Below are 20,883 nucleotides of genomic sequence, written 5' to 3'. Positions count from 1 at the left end.
GTTTTCATGGATACCGCTAACATGAATTTCCTATTGAGTCTTTACAAAGAGTTTGCATTTAGAAATCAGTTATCTGTGGCTTTAGTGAGATTGCATGGTGTGTGTGTGTGTGTGTGTGTGTGTGTGTGTGTGTGTGTGTGTGTAATAGTGGAAGTCTACACATGTGGAGGTCGGGAAGTGACATCTTGTTGTATCTCTTCCCACTTGACTGCCTTGAGTCAGGGTCATCTCACTTAACCTGGAATGAGTCGGGTGGCCTGTAAGCTACAGTAATCCTCCCGTCTCTGTCTGGGCCCTGCATAGCATGACACTATAGGGGACATATACCCAGCCATGCCTAGTCTTTTATATGGGTGTTGGGAATTTAACTCCGGATGTCATGCTGGAGCCCCAAACACTCTTCCCTGCAGTAGCCCCTGGAGGATTTTTGATCCTGTATATTTAAGTGGTTTGTAGTCAGTGGGGACTGTCAACTCCTCTGTTTTTCAAGGTAGTTATTTATGGAAACTTCAAAGAAATAAAATTAAATGACCCAATTTGATAATGTTGTATATACACTAAATACTTTCTCCTTAAAACCTCTCCCTGGTTTATGAAAGTGAGATAAAAGTAGTAGCATTGTAATATTCTTTTCAGAAGACAGAGTATAGCTTGCTTTTAGTTCGTGTCTGTAAAGTAGTGAAATAAAGAAGTATTCTTGTCTGTGATACTGTACTATATCTTGAGACAGATTATAATGGTTTTATGCCAACAATGAGCACCTAGTGTTTCCTGCAAGTCAAAGCCTGGAAATTCCTTTGTGCTACCCCCATTCAGAGGAAAATGTCAGACCTAGAAGAAATCTGTAATAGACAGCCACTAAAATAAAATACAAACGAGAACCCATGAATGTGGTCTCCATGAGTCTTGAAGAATGAAGGAGATAAAGAGCTTTTCCAAGGAGACATCCATGTCCTGATACAAAGTAATAATAAAGAAGCTAAGTTTTAGAATAAATGCTTTTAAAATTCAAAGAGAATATATCTGAAGAAGAGAGTTGAGCCATCTCTCTGTTGAAGTTAGGTACAGCTGACATTGAAAGCACTTTCCAGCTTTGCAGGTTTTATTGTTTTTGGTTTGGTTTTTTTGTTTTGTTTTGTTTTGTTTTGTTTTGTTTTTTTCCTGCAGCATTCTCAGTGTCATCTTGCCAGGTACCAAGTTATTTTGCTTAGATACTCAACGTCTGGGAAGTAACTTAAGAATCCTGAGTAGGGCTCTAGTATCATATACAAAGTACCTCAGAAATGTCAAAACAGGTGATTTTCTTATTCATTTATTTACATCTCAAATAATGACTCCCTCTCTCAATCCTCCCTAGCAGAGTTCCTCCCCACATTCCTCCCTGGGCATCAAATCTCTGCAGGATTAGCCCCATTCTCTCCCACTGAGGCTAGACACAGCAGCCTTCTGCTACATTTGTGGTGAGGTGGGAGTGGGACCAGCTTGAGTATGCTCTTTGGTTGATGAGACAGTCTCTGGGAACTCCCAGGGTCCAGGTTACTTGACTGCCAGTCTTCCTGTGGGGTTGCCATCTCCTTGAGGGCCTTCAGTCCTTCTCCTAACTCTTCCATAAGGGTCCCTGACCACGATCCAATGTTTGCCTGTGGGTATCTACATGTCTCAGTCAGCTCTGGATAGAGCCTCTCAGAGGGCTGCTATGCTAAGCTCTTGTCTCTGCTGGCTGTCCCAGGTACACAGGTGGTTTTCTTTTCTTTTTTAACCCAAAAATTTTTAAGTTGGGATTTATTGATAAGCTTGACACTTAGACACAATTGAGTCAAATGGTTTCTTGTGCTTCTCAGATTTCATATATGTAGGTATGTTTGATTTTAAGATAGCCCTGTAAATATCTTTCATAAATATGGTACTTTGTTAATAGGTCTTCTTAACTGCTAACTTTTTAAAATGTGTGTGAGTGTTTGCACGTGTGTGTGTGTGTGTGTGATGTGCGTGTATGTATGTACGTGTGTACTGCATGTATGCAGGTATATGGGTTTGTTTTTTTTTTTTTTTTTTTTTTTTTTTTTTTTTTTGCCAGGAAAGGGTATTGGATCCCCTGGAAGTGGAGTTATTGTATTGGGAACTGAACCTGGATCAACAGCAGCATGTGCTCTTAATTGCTGAGCCATTTCTCCAGTCCCACTGATTTGACTTTTACTTTAAAGTTATATATCACCGTATTTATACAACACATAAATGATAGGTTTTTTTCCACTGTGCTTTCTGATATTAATTCTCAGTGATGGCAAACCTGTGCATAGTAAAGCTGTGATGTACAACAAGCTCTTTGTGATTGTGTACATGGTGGCCTGTCCTGGCAGGCCCCACGTTTGCATGAGATATTTGCAGTGTTCAGTATACCTAGTCTATTTCTACTACAGGTTCTAGTGACTTATTGTTTCCAGCCTCTGACTGTGAGCTATATTGTCCTGATTTTGTTTTGTTTAGTTTTTTTTTTTTTTAAATATATGTCTAGTTTTCAGAAGTGTTTTAGGAAATTTTGTTCTTTCTGGGTTTGTTGTTGTTTTGCTTTGACACTAAGGGCTGTTTTATTAGTCAACATTATGGCTGGTACATTTGGGAACTATTATCTAGTGTTCCTCCCCAGCATGTTGACACTGGTTCTGTCCTAGCGCTCAGTTATGCCTGGTCATCTTAACTTGATAAGGATAGATGTTTTACTGCTTGTGTGTTCTTGTGGTCATGCTGAATCTTTTTCTGAAGGTAACTACTTTTATGAAACTGAGTCTTGGTATCCAGTACTGTTTTTATATAATTTTAGATCTTGTTTAAGCCTTTCAGTAACCTGATAATTTGAGTACCTGTCTAATTTTGATATTATTCTTCAGCTTTTCTCACTGTATTTCTCCCTTGTACTTCTGGTCCACGATTAAGTATGTGTTTGCTATCTAACTGCATGTAACAATCCTAGGGTATTTCTAACTTTAAGTCAGCAGGGTTTAACTGCTCCCTCAGTTCCTCATTGGAGCTGCCTTCTGGCTTTGTCAGGGTGAGTGGAAATGAGGTCTTATCCTGGGGTGTGGGTCTTGTGGTGAGGCTTTCTCTAGTGTGTTCAGGTTTGATATCTGAGTAATTAACAAGGTCTCTGCTCTGGCTGAACCAAAATTGTAGTGTCTTCCACGCTGCTTAAACCACAGCATCTCTGTTTTCCTGTCAGCGCTGTAGCAGAGCTTCCTGGTAGCACCTGGCTTTTCTCACCTGACCCTAAACCTAGAATGTTTCAGAGTTCCCTAAATAGATTTGTCTCCTCGCTTCCCCCATCCTCTTTCGTAGTTTGCTTGGCTCCTCAGGTTCCAGCTGCTCCTAAGCTTCCAGTTCTGATTGATGCACCCTACAGAAGTTGAGACTGCTGTACTTAGTGCTGTTTGTATTCACATTTAAAGATGTCTTTGTCTTTTATTATACTAGTTCTGTAATACTTTGCTCAAACCCTCAGTATCTTTCTTTCTTTCTTTCTTTCTTTCTTTCTTTCTTTCTTTCTTTCTTTCTTTCTTTCATATTTTTAGGGCATTTTTTTCAATAGAGAACATACCTTTTAAGTCTTTAACTCATTTGAAAATAATTGGAATCACTTTGCAGCCAATTAAGCTGACCAAGTCCCTTTCCCCATGGGGCTTGGTGTACACTGATGACAACCTGCAGCTGCCTTGGGAGTGTATGCAGCCTGATGCCTATATAGGCTGCACAGAGGGACCTTGGAGACAATTTTCTGGCAGTTATTCAAGTCTCTGATCTCAATGCTGCTCCAGTCTTGGCTCCAGGCAGGTAGTGTGGTACCTTTGGAAAGCCCCAGGGCATAGGATTTACATCAGCCAGGCCATCATGTCCATCTTCACCAAGCTGAGAATAAGGAACATATGATTGAGGCTCTATATAGAGACAAGTTCCCAGGCTGCTAGAAATATCTACATCTCAAAAAAGTTTAATGCAGATGAACATGAAGACATGGTCACTAGAAGCAGCTCCTTCCTGATGACTACGGGGTCAAATATATCCCTAGTCACAGTCCCATAGATGAATTAGCAGGCCCTGTGCTTCTGAAGGCTTCCACAGTGCTCTCTTGTACGCTGTCAAATCATGTTCAGTAATAAATCTCATATTCACTCCAAAAAGAATTGGAATTCATACATATTAATTTTAGACTTGCTCTTTTTATTTGACTTTTGCTGTCCAAAAATGGTGAGATTTTGTTTAAAGTTTTCAGTAAGATTTTATGAATTTGTCAATATGAAGCTTGAGTTTTTTGGTAATGTGAATTGGAATTTTGTTTGTTTCTAACAAGTCACTGTGATACTGAGATAAATATTATATTTCTTCTGTCTAAGATATCTTTACAAATGGCTACTTTCTCTGGGTTCTGTTGTAGATCTACAGTTGCATTGCTGTCATGTAGAGAAGATGCAGTCTTATCAAACATGCACATTCATCCCTTTGCATTTTACTCTTACGTTATGTGGGCCTTTCAGACAACGGGGAACACACACAGGGACAGTAGCATCACTTTTTCTTCCTGGTTTCCATGTGAATGGCCTAAGTATTTTACCACCTACTGTAGTCTATACCCTTACTGTTGATGATTTATTTTATCTTTATTGGGGTACTATAAGCATTGATTATGTTAAATAACTACTTTAGTACATTTCATTATGCTTATGAATTTCCTCACATAATTGTCACAGCCCCATTGGTTTGGTTTGTTTGTAATCCTAGCACAGTTTTGGTTTCTGTATTTTTGAAATTAGTTGGGAGCTCTCCTTCCTTTCCTGTCCTGCCCTGGTAATTTAAAGCAACTTTACAAGGCTAGCGAGATAGCACATATTATTCTAGAGGACCCAAATTCAGTTCACTACCCTGTCAGACAGGTGCAATTACTTGTAACTCCAGTGTCTGGAATCTGATGCCTCTGGCCTCTATGGGCACCTGTACACACAGACACATTAGCTACATATAGACATACACATATAGCACATACTCATAATTAAAATAGTGAAAATAAATCTTTAAACAGATAAGTAATATGTATGCTCTGAGTAGTATTTGTTCAGACATTAAGTAGATAATAGGAATAAAATTCCTGGCTAGATGAGTTTTTATTTTTATTTAAATTAGTGTACAAAGTAACAAGTTACCTTAGCGCATTTATATACATAGTTTGATTGATAGATGAGAATGCTTTTCTTGATGTAAAAAATGTTTAGCTTACTTACTTGTGTATGTGTGCATATGTGTAGGCCAGCAGACAGTTTGTGAGATTTCAGTCACTCCTTTTATCATGTATGTCCCAGGAATTAAATGTAGGACACTGTGCTTAGTGACGGGGGCTTTCCCCACTGAACAGTCTTTCCAGCCCCAGAATTACTTCTGTTTTCTTTTGGCCCTATCTAGTCAATGAGCATGATTCTACCACACGTAGAAAAACAGGCTATTTCTAGGCAAGTTGCTTAATATACAGAGTAATCACTTTTGATTTTAAAAATGCAGGTATAGCCATGTACTGCATAAAGTAAGTTCAGCCAATGATGGACTGCATAGACATCAGAAAATAATGAAGTGATGTTTTCCTAGCACATAGTGACATTGTAGCTGTTACCGTTGTGTCTCTGTTGCTACCAGTAATTCAGTTCAGTATACAAACCTATACCTGGTGCATAGGTTTGTAGTCCAGATGCTATAGACTGTCATACATTGTACATGTGCACATAGACTATAACATCTAGCCTCGTGTACTTGCAGTTTATGATATTCGGATGACAAATTGCCTATGATTTATTTCTCAGACCATACTCTGGTTGAGTGACATGCAGCTGTACAGTAATTGAGGTCTAAGGACTTTCTCTTGTCAGAGAAACAGATTAAGGTACATGAATTCTGCCTTATTAAAAATGACTTTTAGAATGTATCTCAGGCCTGATCCTAGTTGTTACAAGCAAGCTCTAAGAGGCTACAGAGTTGGTGACTGCATACTATTAAGCCTTGGGCTTTTAATTTTTAGATGCACTAATACATCAGTGAATCATGAACTGGTTTTGTTGTTGTTTTATGTATATTGTGCTTGTGCATATGTATGTGGGGTGTGTGTGTGTGTGTGCGCGCGCACGTGCATGTATGTGCACACATGCTCACTTTGTGCTTTATACATGTGTGTGTGTGTTTCAGTTTTTTCCAAGAAAAGTACTTCTGAGTTTCTGAAAGACACACGGCTCCTAAGAGCCCCTTTCTCTGTTAGACACAGAACACATATAATGTGTTTATAGTTGTTTCTGTAATAAGACATTAACCACAAAATCACAAAATTGATTATATGTAGAGTGTCCATTGAGAATATTTTATAGTATGATGAACTAGAAATTAGAAATGCTTCTTTTTCTGCCTTGTGTTGCTGAATTTAATTATATGGTACATTTTATATAGTTATGTAGTTGATCTCCTGAGGTAAGGGTTATTCTCTTTTTTAATTAATTTGTTTGTTTACAGCAAATTAAAGGTATAAATAACTAAGTAAATAGCCCAAAGTTTTATGGCTGATAATACATAACAGTTAACAAGCAGTTTTAGCCCGTTCGTATCTAAATAGCCAAAAAGTACCTTTTAAAACCGTATCTAAGGTATGAATGAATGAGAGAGATGTGTTGTGCAGAGAAGGAACCTGGCATTGAAATGTTGGCTTTTATTTCTTTGCATGTTCTCTTTAGCCTGGGATGCAGTAAGAGCTTAAGTTTGAGCTGGTTTTTAGTGGCACCGGAAAGAGCCAGACTTGAAAATAGCTAGCCTTGTTATTGACTCTGTGTGGCCACTGGAATGGCCCGGAGTGGGTGGCTTCCTTCCCATTCCATTTAAATTCTAGGTTAGGTCAGTGTTCATCCATGAATGACTATTTAAAGGGGACTTGCTGTTTTTCTTTGAAATTGGCTCCAGATGTTATTTCTATGCTTGGTCTCAGTAATGACTGTGGCAGCAGCAAAGTTGTCTTTAAGATCCTAGTGGCTGAAAAGTTTTAAGGAATTGCATATTTAGCATAAAAGTCAACAGTGACTAACAGTTGTGAAGTTAGGATTGTTAAGAGCCATTAAGGAAATGGGTTTGCAGAGTGGTGGCTACTTTCAGGGAAGGGATGGAGCAGGGCCAAAGAGGTGTGGTCAGACGACCCAGCTGAAAAGGGGAGGAGCCTGAAGCATCCCCAGAGGAGCATGTTGTAACTGAGTATAGTTCTGTGTTGATTTCTAGGTGGCATCACGATAAATAACTTTAAAGTTGTTGAATATATTAAAGTTATTAGTTTAAACCACTTTGTAAACACGTTCAGTATCAAGAATGATACTGGTGTGGGGCTGGCTTTCCCAGTAAAGGACTTACCACATAAGCATGAAGCCCTGAGTTCAAATCCCAGCTGTCTCATAAGAAGACAAGGGTGGCAGCATCCATCTGTAGCCGTAGTGCTGGGGTGTTGGAGACAGGAGCTCCACTTCCTTGAGACTCACTGGCCAGCCAGTCTGTCTGAGCCTGTGAACTCCAAGTTCACTGAGAGCCCTTGCCTCAAAAAATAAAAGCAACTGAGGAAGGCACCAGACATGACCTCTGGCCTCCATGTGCTTGAACTTGAGTATGTTCTAAACACATGTGAATGTATATACATATACAACACATGCTATGGACATATCAAAAAGACTCTTTTAAAAATAACTTTCTTTTACAAAATTACCAGTATTTTTATTGAAATAAAAGCAGCTAAACTAAATTATTTGAATTTATACCCAGAATAACTATTGTACTGATTTAAAATGTTTCAGAAAATCAGTATATAATTTTTTAAATTTTGTTTTAATAAGATGTGTGTTATTTGCATAACTGTTGTAATAAAGATACCTTTATAAAGAAAATTAAGATAATTCTTGGGATTTGTTTGTTGGTTTTTTTGTTGTTGGTTTTTTGTTGTTGTTTTTATGAGACAGGGTTTCTCTGTATAGCCTTGGCTGTCCTGGAACTCACTCTGTAGCCAGTCTGTAGCCACTCTATAGCCACTCTGTAGCCACTCTGTAGGCTGGCCTTGAACTCAGAAATCTGCCAGCCTCTGCCTCCCAAGTGCTGGGATTAAAGGCGTGGGTCACCACTGCCTGGCCCTGTTTGTTTGTTTTTTAACATACAGAAAACTGTCTTCTAGGACCCAGTCATGTTTTTGAAATTTTTCTGTCTCCTAGGATCCAGTGATTTGTATGAGATTTTGAGTGCCTCTCCTTCCCAGTATCTTTTTTATATTCCTTGTATACCAGCCAGCCTTAGTCCACCTCTCAGTCAGTCCCTGGTCTGTTTTCTAGCTCAGTTTAGACTTTCCCAAGTAATGACAACTGTGAGCATGCAGTGTGTGCCCTTTGGTCACATGAGATTCATCTGGATTTATTTCTGAGTAGCAGTAGACTGTATGAATATGCTGGCATCTTTCTCTTCACCTCTTGAAGGAAGTTGCTATTCTGTCCCATCTTTTGTTCCATTTTAGCAGTTTGTGCCCCCTCTTCTCTCCTCCCCGCTCCCCCAGCTGCCTGCCTAAGCTTTGTCAGTTTTTACAGGCTGACTTTTGTTTCTGCTGAGTTTCTGGTTTTGAGCTTTCTCCTTCATTATTGTTGCTTTAGTTTGCCCTCCACACTCATTCCATGGCTAGTGTTCACTTCTTTCCCTCCCTTCTCATGGTGGGTGCTTCTGGAGCACAGCTGAAGCTTTCCTAGTGAGAGCTGCCAATCGTCAGCTGCCATCAGCCACGCCCCTGCCCCCTCCTGTCACTTTGAGCATTTTGTCTTGATTGTTTTCATTTGGTCAAAAACATTTTCTAATTTTCTTTTCAATTTCTTTTACTTGTTGGTTATTTAGAAATGTGTTGCTTAATTCTCAAGTATTTGGGGGATTTCCCAGATTTCTTTCTACTTTTAATACTCATTTGGTCAGAGTGCCTCCTCTGTATGATTTCAGTCCTTTTAAATATGAGACATACTTAATGGTGTAGTATATGGTTAGCCCTGGGTAATGTGTTTTCTGGTGTGGTTTCTAGGGTGTCAAAAGAGCCAGCTTGCTTGATGGCAAAGCTTGAGTCGACTGTATTCCTGCCACTCTCATGAGCTGTGACTCTGTGGCTTGGTGACAGTGGTGTGTCACAATTCTCCCTTGTCACTGTTGAAATGAAACTTTTCTTCTCATTTGTGTCGTTTTTTTCCCTTCATTTTGAGCTTTCATTATGTATCTGTATACTTGTAATTATTGTTTGATTCTTCCTGAATTACTGATCATTTAATGATTATGAAATATTTCTCTGTCTCTTATAGGAACATATATCCTCCTGTCTGTCTGTCTGTCTGGGATAGAAAGCTAACCTTGTTTCTCTGTGGTGATTGTTTGCTGCTGTGTTTTTTCCTCCTTTGGCTTAAAGTGTAGCTGTGCCTTAGAATCTAAAGTGTGCTTCTTACAGATACCGTGGCCTTTTTAAAGGCAGCCTAACATCCTTATACATTTCATTGGCTTATTTAATTTCCTTTTTGTTTGTTTTTGTTGTTGTTGTTGTTTTGTTTTTTTTTCTTCTTTTTAGACAGGGTTTCTCTGTATAGCCCTGGCTGGCCTCGAACTCAGAGATGCCGGTTATGGTGGTGCACACTGGTAGGATTTGCTGAAGGAGGCAGAGGTAGGAAGATCATGAGTTTGAGGTCAGCCTGGGCTACACATTTTTTTTTTCAAAGCAGAGTTTCTCTGTATAGCCTTGGCTGTCCTAGAATTTGCTCTGTAGGCCAGGCTAGCCTCAAACTCAGAGATCTACCTGAGATTAAAGGCGAAGGCCACTACACCTGGCTCAGTTTATACTTAATATAGTTATTTATATAGTTGTATTTACATCTGTCATTTTGCCATTTATATATAGTCCATGTAAGTCATAAATATTCTTGTCCCTTTGTTCTTTTTTTAGCTTAATTTTTTAGTTTGCAGTGGGGCAAAGGCGAGGAGACAGCCAGCTCTCGGTCTTGAGTGTGTGCATGGTGTGCTTGTGGATTGAGCTGAGAGTGGACTCAGGCTACCAGGCTTGCTCAGCCAGTGCTAACCCCCTCTAACACATCTCTCCAGCCCTCACCTTAAGTATTTTTAGTGCAAAACTTCGGTGTTGTTGGTTTTTAGGTTTTATGATTTTAGGTATCTTGATATCATGAACATGAAAAGTCTGGTTCAAACAGTGTTTGTTGTTCATGGTATACATATAGGTGTTTCTTTGTGTTTGTAGTCTTTATTGAGCTTTTTGGATCTTTAGATAAAAATGTAACCACTATTTTGAATTGTTTTTGCTCCCTTTTCCTGATTTTCTTCTTATCTGGGTAGCAGGTGTTTTTGCAATTGCTTTCTGTTCTACAGGTGTCTATAGTTCTGTTGATTTGTGTCTTTCTGTTGCTTTCTGGTGTTTTCAAGCCTCCTGTGGAGCAGTTGTGCCTTTAACCTCCTTTGACCAGGGCACGCACTTTGTACCATTTCAGTCCTTTGGAATGGAATGTAAGACCTGCTCGATGTTACAGCTGTGGTCAAATCTGGGATAATGCACCACGTGTGTGAAAAACAATGTGCCTTTTGCTCTAGCTTTTGAGGTGTCACGTGAGGTCAGCTTGATTCGTTTTTAATAATTTCTGTTATTCTCTTTTCTAGGAAAACAAAAACTTGGGTTTGCATCCCCATGTTTTGTTTTGAATAATGGTCTAGAGCAGTGGTTTTTAGCCTGTGGTCATGAACCTTTTGGGGGGTCACATATCAGATGTCCTGCATATTGGCTATTTACATTACTGTTCATAACAATAGCAAAATTACAGCTATGAAGTATCTATAAAATGTTCTGGTTGGGGGTTACTATCACATGAGGAACTGCATTAGTGTCCCAGCATTAGGAAGGTTGAGAAGCCCAAGCCTGACTCTGACTGTCTCTGATTTTGTTGATTACCATATCCGGTCAAGTTTGTCTGCTTGTCTTTAAATGTCCCTGGGTTTTTCCTTAAGTTCCTTCATGCCTTCTCTTTTATAGTGGCACACATCCTCTCAGCCCAGGCTCTTTTCCACTGTGGTGCTTTCTGCATATTTTCTTGGAGGCTGCACAGAGGACTTCTATCCATACTCCAAGCTCAGGCTCTTTGTGATTACTGTCTGTGCTTCCAGCAGGCCCTCGGCCTGGAACTCTCCTCCACTCCTCCTGTTGTGGATGGGTGCTTGCTCGGCATGGGCACACTGGGTTTAGTGTTCTCGAGTCTGTGCCCTGCCTCGTGCTTCCAATTCCCCCACCCTCTGCTGGGAATGCAGTACCCTCTTTCCTTTTGCCTTTCCAGGCTCCGGTCCCAGGAACTTTGCCAAAAGCCTGAGAGCTCTTCATGTGACTTTCCTTCCTCTGAGCTCCTGTCCCACCTCGTTTCCTGTATGTGTTGTGGTTCCAAGGGCACTGCCTGCTGTGACATTCTCCTTTCACCTGGCCCACATGGTTGTCCAGTCACAGTCACTGCTCAAGTTAGGTCAAAAGTTTCTGTCCTGTTTTTTTTTTTTTCTTTGTTTTTTTTTCTATTCATTTTTGAAATATGGGTCCACTAACTTTCTCATCATCACCCCACATATGTAGTAATTTGATTTTGTGAATAGATATGAAAATGGACTTTATCATCTACATCACTGCTAAGAGTGAACACAAGAGTGAATTTAGCTCCTTGTATTATAGATAAGTGAAGTTCAGATGGAACAAAACTACCATTGAGTCATGTGCTGCATACAGAATCATCCCTATCTGATTTTACATGAATACTTTACTCAGGTTTTGGAGAAATTAGTAAATAATGAGTATCCTAAGACAAGTTTGTCAATATTAGGAAAATAACTTGAAGTCAATATATTTTGACCCCACATTCCTTTCATAAAAACAAAAACTAAAACAAAAAACTGGCTGTTAAGAATGTTCCTAGAGACAGAGATGGCTCAGAGGGGAAATGCATTTGTTGATAGACCTAATGATGGGAGCTGGATAGCCTGGAACCTACATGGTGGACCTCTGTGTATGTGTATACATAGCTATAATAATAATAATAATAATAATAATAATAATTTTAATAAAAATTTAAAATGGTGTTTTTAATAATAATTCTGTAGCAAAGACAGAAAACTTTTTCTGTCAATGTCCTGATTATAAACATATTTAAGCTTTGTAGGACACATATGATCTCTACCATATGATCTTTGTTTGGATGTTGTGGTTTTACTATTTTTTTAAAATAATTTATCTCTATCTTTATGTACATTAGTATTTTGCCTGAATTAAGTCTGTCTGAGGGTATCAGATCTTAGAATTATGTTGTGAGCTGCTATGTGGGCACTGGGAATTGAACCCTGGTCCTCTGGAAGAGCAGTCAGTGCCCCCTAACCACTGAGCCATCTCTCCAGCCTCTGTTTACTATTTTTAAAATGTAAGTGCCAGTTTTAGCTTACCAGCAGGTTCAGTCTGCTTAGTTGTAGTGTGGCTAACTCCTGGTCAGTAGCAAACAGTAGAAAAGCTCATGTGAAGGCAAAAACCATTCCTATCTGATGGAAGTAGTATGTTCCTCAACAACTTGTGTGTCCAGGGTGGTACCGCAAGTCCTCACCTAAGAGGAATGGCTGGAGAAAGGGGTTAGGAAAGGCAGGTTTGAGGAGCTGCTTCATAACAGTCTTTATACCAGATACCTTTGGGGAAGAAGCAGGCCTGTCCTGCCCAGTGCTGCCATGGAGCCGTGGAGTAGAGGAGCTCTTCTGTATTAAGCTGGGTGCCTCCACTCGTAAATCCCCTATTATTTGCTAGGAGGGCAGCTGTACAGTTATGGAAGTAGCTACCTTGAAGTAACCATTCCTTTCTCACCTGACCAAGAACTTGGGTTCATCAGTATCCAGCTTCTGGCTCAGGTTAATGACTCCATGCCCCACCCTTTAAGCCAACACTTTTCAGTATTTAGGAAACTCTGGTACTTGCTGGGGAGATGGATTGGTAAGTTAGTGCTTGCTATCAAAGCATTAGGACCTGAATTCAGATCCCCATAAACCACATAAAAGCCAGGTACTTATATCTGTGTATACATATGTACAGGTGCATCTCTCTAACCCTCATTGGTATAAAGGGATAAAGGTAGAACCTGTGGCTCCCTGGCCAGCCAGAGTAACTAAAGCAGTTAGCAGCAGGTTCATGAGAGATCCTGTCTCAAAAACTAAGGTGGAGAGCTATGGAGAAAGACGGATGATGTTGACTTGTGATCTCCATACATGCACTCATGGCTCAGCACATCTGTGTACACAGATGTGTACACATGCAGCCCCTTTCCCCAAATCTGGCAGGCTGAGAAAAACATGCTTACCAAGGCTGGATGGTTTGCAGTCTAGCCCCAAGTTCTGTGCTCCAGCATCATATCTGTGGAAATAACTAACTTTATTTACTTGAATTATAGCAGTACTTTATTTTATTTTTGGAGTTAAATCAGAATGCGATTTATATTAATTTTGATTTTGGTTGTAGAGGTTGGCGATTTGAAGGAGCTGCAGACACTAGACATTTCTACCAATCGTTTGCTAGCTTTACCCGAGAGGCTTCACCTGTGCCTTTCTCTGCAGTACCTCACTGTGGACCGAAATCGGCTATGGTGTGTGCCGCGTCATCTCTGCCAGCTGCCCAGCCTCAATGAGCTCTCCATGGCTGGAAACCATCTTGCATCTTTGCCAGTTGGTAAGTGTCATGGTTATAACTAGACTAGCCAACACATAAAATATAACATATTTCTTTAACTAGAACGGATTAGTTTCTTTCTGTTTATCCTGATGATTCCTCTGTAAATCCATTTTTGACATGAACAACAGCATTATCGCCAGATGACAAGTGAGGTTATTTTAGTCAGGGATGATGTCATTGCTTGTATTGCCAGGCAGGCTCTCCCTATATGGCCACACTGTTCTTGAACCTTCACCTTCCTGCCTCGGCTTCCCATGTGCCACCATGCCTTGCTCAAGGATCCCATACTTACAAAGTCAGTCAGTGCCATCACAAAATATACCAGCTATGAGAGATTACTCTATGAAGGGAATTGAAATGTGTGTGACTGTAAGTCTGGCAGAGAGCCTTGAGCATTATGAACAGATGCTGCCCAGTACAAGTACATCTGCTAATTCCTGTTTCCTCTCCTCCCTTGGTCCTATAGATTTAACCCAGAGTCACACATGCTAGGCAAGCTCTGCTCCACTAACCACATACCCTAAACCCAAAATATTGGCTTCTGCCATGGAAAGTTGTTTTTGAGTATTTTTATAAGTACTAATGTCAGAAAATCTGACTGTAAAGCTGTGAAGACTTTAAAATTGATTAAATTGCCTACTGAACCAGAAATGCCACCTTGGTGAATGAAACCTTATCCTCTGTAGACGTCTGTAGTTAGTTCATTTGGACGTGTTACCTGTTGGCCACATGGGTCTTTAATAATAAGGTACATTTATTTCACATAGAACTAAATTATTTTTTTCAACTTCTAAGAAATGCAAGTGCTAGTTTAAAGAAAAAATGAAGTCACATAGGACCCTTATCTATTACAGCTTCACTCATAGAAGCATCTTAATAATTTATCTCTGAGGACAATGAAGGAAGGAGCTTACCAGTCCCCAAAAGGAAATGTTTGCACATAAAATTCATTTTATGTATTTTCAGTTTAAGGTTTCTTCTTGAAATCTTTAAAAATAATTGAAACATTAAAATCAATTCATATAATAAAAACTGCTGAATTTAAGGAGATTAATTTCCCACAGATATATTCCACAATTATAAATTAACAAATTAACATAAATCTATTTTAAAAAAACAAGCTATACTTCTAAAAAAAAATCTGAGCTTTTCTAGTGAGAATGTCAAATATGCATATTTAAAGAGTAAACATATTTGCTGGACTGACAGGGAGCACACAGAACAGTTGCAGGGGCCAGCACCTGGACAAGTTGTAGCACTTCACAGTGGGTAACCTGCAGTAACTGATGAGCTTCAGTCCATATCTGAAGGTCAGAGATGGCAGTCTCTCTCTTGCAGAGTTCATGGGTGAGAGTTAGAAGTGCACAGGTATAGATGACTTACGAGTCAGGAGATGCACCTGTACAGTACATACCTGACTATGCTCCTCTTCCTCCTCCTCATGTGCAAGACACCTCATACCCACAGTAGCCACCAGGACCTTTGACCACTTCCTGATGGCTTTCAACCATGTGATTGCCAGGATGGTACAGTCATGGCTGAAAGGGTGAAGGGAAAAGATTAAATTATTTAATTTTAAATTATTTTGTGGCATAAAACTCAACTTGCAAATGTAACATCAGAGTTCAGAATAAAACTACAAATTGTCTTATAAGCAACCTAGAACTTTGCATGAGCTAGTTAAATCTCATGGTGTCTCTACAATTTTCTATTATTTTTATCATCATCATATGTGCACATGTGTGTGTGTGCACGTGTAATGTGTGTGTTTATATTAAAAACTACATGGGTGAGAAGTATTATGTGTATTAATTTAACTGCAGCAATAATAAGCCGTCACTGACTATATACTCTCCTTAGTCAAGTATTTTGTTTAATGGCTGCACATATAGTCTCTAATTATTATACAGTTATTACAAACCCATTGACAAACTAATTTTACAAATAAAGAGATTGATGTACAGAGTAGTTGTATAACCCGCCCAGAGTTGCAGCTGGTAATATAACTCAAGCACAGACTCCAATTCTTTCCACTTTGACATATTCTCTTTATATTCCAGTATTGATCTGTATAAAGGGACTCCATACTAAAGGTGGCTGTCTCTATTATCTGATATCACTCTGCCATTTTGGCTCCATTTGGGCCATCTCTCCAATTCTTGGCAGAGTCTGTTGCCACAGGCTAAGTCTTGGTTTTGGTGCTGCTGTTACTTCCTGTCTCAACTCAGCTTTTCATACAACTGCGCTTGCCTTCAGATCATCCCTGCCTTGCAAAAACTCCTTGGCCCTGGCTCCTGCTCCCCTGATCATTTACTTTCCATTCCTACCTACCTTTGTTTCAGTAGTAACAGCTTTGAGGCATTTCTAAATGTACTTTGCCTGATGCTGGTGTTGTATAGAAAGCTGAAACAGTAGGATTACTGTGAGTTTGAGGCCAACCTAGACTATATAGTAAGCCCTAGGCCCCCTTGGACCACCATGTGAGACCTTGTCTGGAGGAGAAGGGGGAGGCAGAAGAAGAGGAAGAGGAGGAGCAGGAGGAGGACCTTTCAAGTATATACACTTGAAATCTTCCTTTGGGCTCATGCTAAACCATAGCCATCTAATCTAAGAACTGTTTGAGAAACGATCAAATGGAACATGGCAACTATTAGTGCTTCCTTTTTCACAGAACTAAGGAGCCACCTAGAAGTGCCAAATGTGAGTGCTTTCTTATGGTCATTCAGACAGGCTCTTAGCACATATGAATACTTTGTAATGGTCCTACAGACAGACACATGGACAGACTCAAACATACACACACAGTTTTTGAGCAGTAGAAAGTTTTGTATTTAGCCATGCTACTTAGAACTTGGCATAGAAACATAAGTCTTGTGGGATGTCTTTGTAATGGGAGGTGGAACCTATGATTTGGGGGCCACTCACTAAATTCAGTCTCTTAACAAAGTTTAGCTGAAGGAGCCCAGTTTTTCTTTCTTTCTTTATAATTTTTTTTATTAATTAATTTTTTTTGAGACAGAGTTTCTCTGTGTAACAGTCCTGGCTTAGCTGTCCTGGAACTCACTTTGTAGACCAGGCTAATGTCAGACTCACAGAGATCTGGCTGCCTCTGCCTCCTGAGTGCTCTTAACTACTGAGCCACCTCTCCATTCCCCCTGGAGCTCAGTTTTTATGGGTTTAAACAGCTGTCTGATACTAGCTGCTTCAGATGGCAGCTACAGAAGCTGCCTGTAAGGATGGCTTAGATGGTGTGTGATACCGTCGGACCCATTAGCTGCCTTTGAGTATGTGCTGCTTGAGTCACTTGTAATACTGTCAAACTATTAAGGTTCTCTGACTGTTCTTCCTGAAATGAACAGATGCATCAGAAAGACGGATGCTCCTATTAGTACTGTACAGTGACAGTTGGATGACAGATGAGCCTACAGACAGGCTTTGTTCACAGTGGTGACTGTCAGCACAGGAGGAAAAAAGCAGTCACTTTAGCCTCGTGCTATGAAAGTTAGCAGAGGGCTCAAAACTTGGCATTCTTTTGCTACTGAGTTGATACAGCTTGGTTGACACAGAATTGTGGCTTTACCTCTTACCTTCTGAGAGTTGAGGGGAGTGCAGAGAAAAGGCTTTTCCCAGGTGCTCCTGATTTTCCTTGAATAATTAGTAGACCTAATTATTTGGGAATGGTTACTACTTATTCCATGTTGAATAATGAATGCAAGGATTGTGGATTGCTGGGCATAGGGTGGCTATAGAAAAGTGTGTTTTAGCGCCCTGAAAGTACAGTGTCACTAAATTCAGTGCCTGTCGTGCTTGTAATTGACAAGAAAACAAAGGTGCATCTAGTTTAGCAAGTTAAATTTTTATTAAATGTTTATTTAGAAAAGTATAAATGAGGATCAGCAAGATGGCGCAACTACTAAAAGTGCTTGCCATCCAGCCTGAGTGCCCGAATTTGACCCCTAGAGCCCAGATGGAAGGAAAGAACTGACTCCTACAAATCACCCTGTGATTTTGTATGTGCATGCATTAAATAGTAATAAATAAATGTAAAAAAGTAATTTTTAAAAACAATTATTTGTTTTGAAAGATTTGTTTAAATTTTATGTATGAGAGTGTTTTGCCTGAATGTATGTATGTATACCGTGGGTGTGCCTGGTGTCTCAGGGATCAGGAAAGGGAATTAAGTCTCCTGGAACTGGGCACATAGGTGATTGTGAGCTGCCATGTAAGTCCTGGGAACTGAACACAGGTCCTCTATAAGAACAGCAAGTGCTCTTAACTGCTGAGCCATGTTTCCTGCCCTCAGAGAGTAAATTCTTACGAACATTAGCATGAGATGAGGTTTACAAAAGAGCCTGTGCATAAATTATCATGAAGTCTAGAAGTTAGTAGGCATAGTAATGACAAATGATTTGGGCTTCAAGACCAGCCTCAGAGTTGTCCCTTAGTCTAGCAGTGACATGTTTTCTTGGGAAGGTGTGAGTGTTAAGGACCAATGCTCCAATAGAATGATAGGTCCTCTACTGTCTCCTACCCTGCGGCATACAGAATGCTTTAAACGGTCCACCCGCCACATGGTGGAGCATGCTGAGTGCTTTGGAGGAGTTGCCCACTAGCTTTGTAAAAATTGGGTACTTTATTAGAAAACACAAACATGGCAAGTTAGTGTTTGAAACCAGCTCCCAGAATTTTAAACATGCTCCTTCCCATTTCAAATGGAGGATGAAAACTCTAAGTATGGTACTCACGTTACTGTTTGTATTGTTTCTTTCTTAGTCCCACTTCCTTTTGCTGAGAAAATCAAGAATTGCTGCTATTTACAGGGTTTTTTTGTGTGTGTTTTGTTTGTTTGTTTTTGTTTTTGTTTTTTAGCTACATGGTAAAACTAGTCAGCCTGCAAACCACTGTTAAAACCGTAATAAACTAATAACTTCATTTTTTAACTTTTAGCTTATACATAAAAATATTAAAATGTATATTTATGAGATACCCTGTGATGCTTTGATGTATGCATCAGTTAATAGTTTCATGATCCAGATTTTGAGATGCCTGTCAACTCTGCTCTACTGAACTGCAGATGTGTGGATATAGTTTGAAGAACTGTTACCATGAGGCCCTTGTAACTCCAGTTAATGGGAGTTAATTGCCAAATTTGTGGCCTTGAATCAGTTTGAATGCTAGCAAGTTTGTCCTGAGACAAACAGTCTCAGGAGTCAGAGTTAGAGCTACATTTGACCTCAAGGTGTAATAACTGCCTTCTAAAGGGAGACCTAAACACGAGGCAAAAAATCGTATTCTGTAGGAATAATGTTGGGTACGTCTGTAATCACAGGGGAAATATTAATGAAATGAAAAACTGGAAAAGAAATTAAAGTAATTACAAAGTAGAACTAATGGACAAGAAAGCCTTGATAGTAAAGTCCAAAAATTAGTAGTGGGAAGACATGAGAGGGAATTAATCTATTAATTATATCCAAAAAGATCTTACTTGAAGAGTAATCCAAATTTCTTCAAGAAAATGGACATTCAAGGCTAGAAATGTAGCTCAGGCTAAATGCTTGCACTTGAGTTCAAGCCCTAGAACTTTGAAAAAGAGCTGGGTTGTGGTGTAAGCCCAGCTCTAGTGGAGAGCCTGGCCTATTTTGCCAGCAGAGACCCTGTCTCAGAAAAGAAGCTGGACAGCATCTGAGGAATAACATGAGGTTGACCTCTGGCCTCCACACACATATTCATCCATGTGGGGAGGGGGGATGAGGGAAAGAAATGGAGGAAAGAGAAGGAGGAGAGAGAAAAAGAAATGGATAATGAATGTTCAATGTTCCCTTTTGTAAGTATTTGTGATGAAAGTCATTTTCCCTGTCTGCTGTCACATGATGGTGCTATATTGGCCTCCCAAGTCTTTGCTTTGGCTTCAGATTTTCTTAGAGAATTAACAGGGATTATTTAATGTGGCTTCTACAAGCATGGGCCAGATGTTGACTTTCTGTGCTAGTGTGTGATGAGAAAGCACGTGGAGATTTGCTGAGTTTTATATGGGCAAATATATTTTTTGCTAAGCTTGAGTAGGATTTGGTGGGGTGGGATGAGATTGAAATGGGGAGAACCAGTTAAAAACAAAGCCAGATGGGGACACAAGTCTGTAATCCCAGCACTTAGGAGGTAGAAGTGGGGGAATTGGGAGTTCGAGATCATCTTTAGTCACATAATGAGACAGCAGCCTGAAACTACATAAAATCCTATCTCAAACAAGTAAACAAACAGCCTGTCACCTATTCATAGTAAGATACAGATGTGAAATTTTAAATAAGTTCTATGAGGGCTAAACCTGGAGCCAGATACTCGCCAGCAAAACTTTTTGTTATTTTAGAACGGTGACAAGAATATGTAGTGCTGGCAGTGTCTGGATGATGTCACTAATTGACTTAGAAGCAAGAATCTGGAGTTTCCATCAGACATTGTTCTAAAGTTATTACATTCGAAACACACAGGCCTGTCCAACAAAGCAGTCCAACCAAGCAGCAGTGCAGGATGCCTCGTAGCATAGACAGTCTGCTCCTTGGCTGTTGGCCATGGTACTAAACAACATGTTGTTTTGAGTCCTCCAGTCCCTACCATGCTAGGCAGTCATTAGGATCTTCCTATAAAGGAGATCTTCCTACCCTTGATATGTCTGCCTGAAATCCCTGAGGCAGAACTTACCTACTAGTTTCCTGGTCTTTTAAAGAAAGCAAAGACATGTTTGTTCATTGCTTGTTTCATTGGCAATGTCCCTTGCAGATCCAGCTTTGACGTCACACTTGAATGCCTGGGATATGTTCCTTCCATGTGCTTGCCTTCTCTGGGCAGTACTGTACCTATTTTCTGTGTGAGCCCTCCTTGAAGGGCTGTCCAGAATGTATCATGCTGAAGCAGACACTTATAGCCATAGTTCCAGCTTTACAGTTTAGTAGCTCTTGTGGACTTGGCCATAGGAAAGTTATTTAATCTAATTATCAGCAATAGAGTAATAGATTGATAGCACAATTGTAAGAATTCTGTAAGATACACATAAAATGCATACCACCCTGTAAATTCTTCATAAATATTCAATC

At 39.8% G+C, this 20,883-nt stretch overlaps 1 protein-coding gene, 1 long non-coding RNA gene and 1 other non-coding gene across 5 annotated transcripts in view; 2 read left to right on the top strand and 1 right to left on the bottom strand.

Annotated features, from left to right (window-relative positions):
• Lrrc28 (leucine rich repeat containing 28) overlaps positions 1-20,883 on the top strand; it is a 125,329-nt gene that overhangs the window by 69,964 nt on the left and 34,482 nt on the right. For 2 of the 3 annotated variants that reach the window (XM_031386953.1, XM_031386955.1), the window contains one exon: positions 13,586-13,792. The exons of the other annotated variant lie outside the window; for it this stretch is intronic. In XM_031386953.1, coding sequence (XP_031242813.1) covers positions 13,586-13,792 — 207 coding nt within the window. The remainder of the gene's footprint in view (positions 1-13,585; positions 13,793-20,883) is intronic. 3 annotated transcript variants of the gene reach the window in all.
• Positions 1-20,883, bottom strand: part of LOC116102369 — a 34,377-nt gene that overhangs the window by 4,847 nt on the left and 8,647 nt on the right. The window contains exons 2-3 of the long non-coding RNA XR_004123102.1: positions 15,210-15,333; positions 13,428-13,480 (exon numbers count right to left, since the gene is read on the bottom strand). This is a non-coding gene — a long non-coding RNA (uncharacterized LOC116102369). The remainder of the gene's footprint in view (positions 1-13,427; positions 13,481-15,209; positions 15,334-20,883) is intronic.
• Positions 3,634-3,767, top strand: LOC116104304. The gene has a single exon (XR_004123812.1). It is a non-coding gene; the product is annotated as a small nucleolar RNA SNORA70 (small nucleolar RNA).

Source organism: Mastomys coucha, unplaced genomic scaffold (genome assembly GCF_008632895.1).
Source record: "Mastomys coucha isolate ucsf_1 unplaced genomic scaffold, UCSF_Mcou_1 pScaffold21, whole genome shotgun sequence".
NCBI lineage: Eukaryota > Metazoa > Chordata > Mammalia > Rodentia > Muridae > Mastomys > Mastomys coucha.
The sequence above is the reverse complement of the archived record's forward strand: the minus strand, read 5'-3'. Positions and strand labels throughout refer to the sequence as shown.